The sequence below is a fragment of the Curcuma longa genome, unplaced genomic scaffold, assembly GCF_044706935.1.
Source record: "Curcuma longa cultivar G26 ecotype Majalengka, Jawa Barat unplaced genomic scaffold, ITB_CL_G26_1.1 contig_326, whole genome shotgun sequence".
In the NCBI taxonomy this organism is placed as follows: Eukaryota; Viridiplantae; Streptophyta; class Magnoliopsida; order Zingiberales; family Zingiberaceae; genus Curcuma; species Curcuma longa.
In genome coordinates, this window is record NW_027433844.1 from 397 (window position 1) to 6591 (window position 6195).

A 6195-nucleotide genomic window follows, 5' to 3' on the forward strand; every position below is an offset into this window, starting at 1 on the left:
AGCATTCTCTTTATACTACATTATCTTTTGTCAGTGTTTCATCCTAACCATCCAACACTAATTTAAAGGCAACCGAAAGCAAAGATAATGAATGCCACAATTAGGGCTGGGTCGGTACGGTATATCGAATTTTACATACGATACCGTATACCGTACCGAAAATTTCGGCATAAAAAAAACCTATACCGTTACCATACCGAAAATTCGGTATACCGGAATTTCGGTATACCGAAAATTCGGTATACCGAATTTTCAGTATAGTATAAAATGCATACCGATCAAAATGTTCGGTATACCGATCATACCGATCATACCGAAATACCGACCAACCGACCGATCATACTGATCATACCGATCGTATAAAAATGTTCGGTATACCGATCATACCGAAATACCGTACCCAATATCAATTTTAAAAATAATAAATAATTTATAAGAGGATATATAATAGGTATTTCGGTATATACCGAAATACCAAAAAATAATAATTTCATACCAATACCGATACCGAAAAATTCGGTACGGTATTATACCGTACCGAAATTTTCGGTATGGACGGTAAATATCGGTATGGTATGTGCGGTATACCGAAAATTCGGTATTTTTTCCCACCCCTAGCCACAATGAGTTTATGGCATAAAGAAAACAAATTTGCTTCGATAAAAATATCTCAGTAGATATCATGCATCTCCCATGAGTCCCATGTGTAGTAAAATATTGAGTTCTCTATATAAAATCAACCTTTTGGTTATGATGATATGAAGGAAAAGTGAGTTAGGCAGGGCTACTTGGTTTAACTGAAACAGGCATCAGGATGACAGTATACTTCAAACAAACACTTAAATTAGAATTGGCAGAGACAACGGCATACATCAAGAACAAGCGGCATACTTATTCTGATCATAAATCACAATAGGTATACAACTGTCACGGGAGGTAGCAAAGAGTTATATAATTATTGCCCATCTATTCCAGGAAATCTAAATTTGCAGAATGTATATACACACCACATAAGACCAGATAAGAGGACAGTACTCTGAAACATGGATCAAAGCCACCTTGTGTTCTGCTCCAAATGGGCAGCACTACCATTTTGCACATGCCCAAACTTCAAATGTTGTTGAAATGGCAGCACCGAAACAGAGGTGGACAAGTAAATTCCAGTTTGTAACTAACCAAATGCCAAAATAAGTAAACGCCTTGTCCTAAAGAAACATGATTGAATACTAGACCGAAATGGATTTGTGACATCCGATATAACCAAGCAGCTCAACTGATTTACGCATTTTCAGTTAACCAACAAAAAGGACCATTGCGTTGAGTCCGACTTACATTAGAATATCCAGAATTGAATGTTGATATTTCGTATCGAGAACCTATATCAAGTTTAATTGCTAGACGAAGGAAACGAACTGCTCAAGTTCGAGCTAAGTACTGAACAATAAGATAAAACGCTAACCTTCTCCTCACGCTTGGGGTCCCTGGAATTCGCGTTGAGGTCGATGTAAATGAGGAGTTCCCGTGTGTGCCGCACGATGTCGGCCGGAGTCCGCGGCTTGGACTTGAAGAGGCCCTTCATTGTCGATCGCCAGGCACCGCCACACCAGACCGAAGCAAGATCTTCCCGTTAGGGTTCGCGTTCAAGAAGGGCGGAAACGTCGAGATTCAAAAACCTGGGCCTCCGGTCGCGCGAGCTCGATCAGAATCGATGTGCTACGAGCAACCGACGCCAAGAACGGTTTTAACAACGGAAGAAAAACGGAAAATAAAGAAAACGAGCGGTGGAGATTTACCCGTATATTGATTTTTAGGACTTGAAATTGTATTACTATCCTAATTAAATTAGCATCGACTCTGTTCGCTTCCACCCTGATCGTACTCGTGTTTTCATTAGTTAAACTTCGTGGAGCCCGTGCAAAACCGCTATCCGTTGCGTTGGTGGCGAATGGAGCTACGGCTACGTATTTTTAACTCGTAAAGGCGTGGCCCCCCTGCCACGTGACTGACGAGTGCGCACTGGAATCACTAAGGACGTTTAAATAAGGGATAATCAGGCTTGTAATGTAATCAGGATTATATTACAAGATAATTTACTTTATTTGATAGTATTTTAGAGATGTAATATAATGTAATTGTATTATAAAAAAAGAACTAAGATTTGTAATCTCGATTACAAAAGAAATAGTACAGAATCTGATTATATTACAAATTCTATTTTTATCGTACCAAATATACCTTTCCGTTTTAGACCAAATAAATAAGTTTATTTCTTAAAGCACTTAATTTATTATAAGAAAATAAAACTTGTTTATTTGTAATCTCACAACTGCAATAAATCTTGTTTCAAAATCCAAATTTTATGACTCTCCATCGTCAATGGATTCTATTACTTTTCCGCCGCCAAACTCTTGTGTTGAATCCTCTGTTCCTGTCATTGTTCATGACAACGACGGTAGGGTACGGGAAGGAAGGATATTATTCATTTTTTATAATAATAAAAATTATATTCTTTATTGAAAATAATGAACACCAAACATTATAATCATCCTTGTAATCAAAAATTACATGTATTCCTTCAACAAACATAGTAATGTAATCTTGATTACATTATATTATAAATTTTATTACATTACAAGCATGATTACATTACGTCCTATCAAACATAGCCTAAATAAACAATTAAGAGTCAACGGATATATCCTCATTGTAGAATCTTCCGATCATAGAGGTTTTATGCAATTTTGATTCGCACTTAAAGCAAAAACAAGCATTATATCTTGATTATTAATTATCTTTAATTCCAAATTAAACTTCGTTATTATGATTCATCAATGGATTCATCTCCGTCTTCCCCCCAACAAAACAGAAACTACGATTCGATAGGCACGAAAGAAGTGAGCTGCTTGAAGTTGATCCACACCTTCTCCCACACCACGGCCTGGTAGTGGGCCGGCGAGCCGCCGGCCTCCCTGGTCCGCAGCACCAGGCGATAGTTGATCCCGGCCACCACCTGCGTCTCGCCCCTCACCACCTTATCGAAGGCAAGCACCTGACCGTGCTCCCGCCTGTTGTGCTCCTCCACGGCGAACTCGCCGAGCTCTCTGACGTGGGAGTCCTCCACGTCCTTGATCGGCGCCCACCCGCCGACCCACCCGCCGATGCCGATCCTTCTCGCAGTTGCTGGAACAGCAAGGAAGAGGAGGAACAAGAGAAGCGGGGATAGCCTCGTTGATCGGGGCGTCATCGTGATCATGGCCGCCGGCGCCGGCCGTCTAACTTGGAGTGGATGAGGATGAGAAGGTGGAGAAGTTTATAGAGCGGAGAGGTTGGTGGTTGTTTGGCTGCGTGCGGCATGCGTGTCACAGGTGGAGAACGGCTGCAACAGAAAGGTGGCAAATGCTGGAAGCATCGTGGCATGCGGTTCTCGCTGAACATGCTTGTCGTGAGGGAGGGCAAATCTCACGAACAGAATATATATGCAATCGAAGTATATTATATATATATAGAACTACATAAGAATCGTCGTGATCAACCAGTTTCTCGATTTAATTATTTCCTCACAAATGGTCGGAAGGCTGATCGAGTGGGGCCGCTAAGGGAACGGATTCCATCGTAGAAGAACTACATGAGAATTAATTTGAATAGACCGGAATAGAACATATATATACAAATTAGTACATACCACACGGATCCTTGAATTTCAGATGAAAATTTAAGAATTATTTTATTTTTTTATTTTAAGTAGTAAAACAGATTTATAGTAAGATTAATTTAGATATCATGGTGATTATATAAGATTCAAAGTTCAATCTTCTCGATTATAGTAAAAAATAAATTCTAACAATTGTCTGATATTAATCATTATTATAGAATAAATATTTAATTTTAGAAGTAATATATATATATGTATATTAAATGAAAATCTCTTAATTCTTTAGAAATATAAATTTATCAAAGCTATAAAAAAATATAAACAATGCAATTTTCATATGAAGAAATATATAAAAGAGTTTGATAGTAAAGAAATTATGAAAATAAGAAATAGAAGTGAGTAACAACTTAACTTCATGTGATAATAAAAGTAAAAACGGTAAGTGAACTTTTTGAATTTTGATTTTTTTATATCTTAAAAGAGATATGTAGATCCGATCACGGATTGGATCTGAATCGAATTTGATTCGGATTTGTAATTGTGTCAAAGACCCTATTACCCGCTAACCAATTAAATGGGTCGAAATTGTAACCAACCATCTAGGGCCTCGCCAATTCCGGTTTCGGCCCAAAAGTAATCATGAGCCAATGGTTTGAATAATCACTTCATTTTTTTTATCTGAACGTTAAAACTGCCATGTTAATCGATGGTTTCCACTATTGAAGTTTTTTTTTTATTGATGAGATTATTTGACTTTTATTGATGATTGTGATTTAGTATCCATTATTCTTTAAATTCTATAAATAAGTAATTTATTTTATTATTTTCATATCATTTTTACTCTTGTCTCTGAATTTTAAAATTTTAATAGCTTTCCATTTTAATTCTTCAATTTTAATGAAATATGGTTCATTTCGATCTTTGGAGGGCAAAAAAATAGTCACTTTGAATATATATTTCAATGACATTTAATTTATCGATAATGAACCAGAGTAATTTTCGATGCCCAAGACAAGGATGACATATCGAAACTTCTAAGATTCGGGATACTTCATCTTTAAAATCATTAATTTTTACTAAAATATTTCGAGAAAAACTTTTCCGTTTCAAGAATCACATGTAAAACATAAGTATTGTAAAGTTTTGGGTAAATTTCAATCGAGATTATGTGTCATTAAAGCTATACATCAAAACGAAATACCCGATAAAATTTAAAGTTGAATATAATATAATGTTCTCAAATGTAATGGTCTAAATTTTCATCAACTATAATTTTATCATATCCTATATATATGTGCTCATGAATAGGCATTCTAGTGAATGCAATAATACATTTAATTTTTTCAAATTTAACATATACTTTAGCAAAAGGTGAAATCCGTTACCTCAGTGACTCCACATGGTTGGTCTTACAACCATCTGTAAGGCAGTAAGGAGATAAATTAGGAAGCTGAAGTTGGCCACTACAGAGAAAGACATTGTCTCGGCTTCGTCGAAATTTAATCCTGACCCACTTCAATAACTCAACCATATCTCGGAAGCAAATTTAACACATACAACATAAGAACTGATAATGCTTTGAAGACACATTGGCATGTTGATTGATAAGGCGGAGACTAAAGATTTTGTAGATGGGGCATTACATCTAGTGCATAAGCAATAAGCATCAAAGATGTTTGAATAATTTGAGATGTAGATCATTTAAAATTCCACCTGAATTGGAACTATTTATAGATGCTAGACAATTTGAAGATTACTAGTGTTTCTGTGTGAGTCTAATCTAAGCCCTAAATGATGATCCTTCTGGCGTGCTATGTGTTGCTGATTCTCATCCTGAGTTGAGTGTAAAATTCTTCTACTATGCTATGGTGCCAGATTGTAATATTACCCATAAAATAAATTAATTTAGAAGAGCCAATAAAAGTACATGGAAATGCATGCGCAGGCAATTTGTAACACAATCTTCAATCTTTTTCAGCCCGGCTTAAGATCCGTATTGATATTTTTTTTTTCTAATATAGACATGCATTATATATTTTGTATCTTCTCATGCACTAAAAAAAATAACAATGAATTTTAATGACGAAAGAAATTCGTAATAAATCTATAATAAAATTAGCGACAAATAAAATCATCCCTAATCAGCAACGAAAATAGCAACTACAAAAATTTTCATCGTAAAATATATAACAAAAAATTTTCATAGTAAAATTCATGATTAAAAAATTATTATTATAATTAAAATTCATCATAAAATTTAGGATAAATTTTCATCTTCATCTCAAATTTAGCAACACATTTTGAATTCATTGTAAATTTTGGGACAAATTCATAATTTGTCGCAAAGTTTAGGGATTGGGCCCTAAAATCCTGATCCCTAATCCTAAAATTCTCATACATGTGACATCCATCGCCCCCGGCTGATCTCTAACACGCGAGTATCATGAGATCTCTCTCTCCCCTCTGCTTTCCCCTCCTCTCTCCGGCCCGATTTGGGTGGGGCGAGGTGCGACGGCCACCTTCTTAGTCATGGCTGCAAGGTC

General features: G+C 36.1%; 1 protein-coding gene across 1 annotated transcript; it reads right to left on the reverse strand.

Annotated features, from left to right (window-relative positions):
* Window positions 1-2869: 2869 nt before the first annotated feature.
* Window positions 2870-3253, reverse strand: LOC141819329 (cysteine proteinase inhibitor 8-like). Its single transcript, XM_074706664.1, has one exon. The coding sequence runs from the start codon at window positions 3251-3253 to the stop codon at window positions 2870-2872; it is 384 nt and encodes a 127-aa protein (XP_074562765.1).
* Between the last annotated feature and the right edge of the window lie 2942 nt (window positions 3254-6195).

What these genes read in the sequence shown, in the direction of transcription:
- LOC141819329 (XM_074706664.1), bottom strand. Translation starts at nt 3,253, where the DNA reads ATGATCACGATGACGCCCCGATCAACGAGGCTATCCCCGCTTCTCTTG.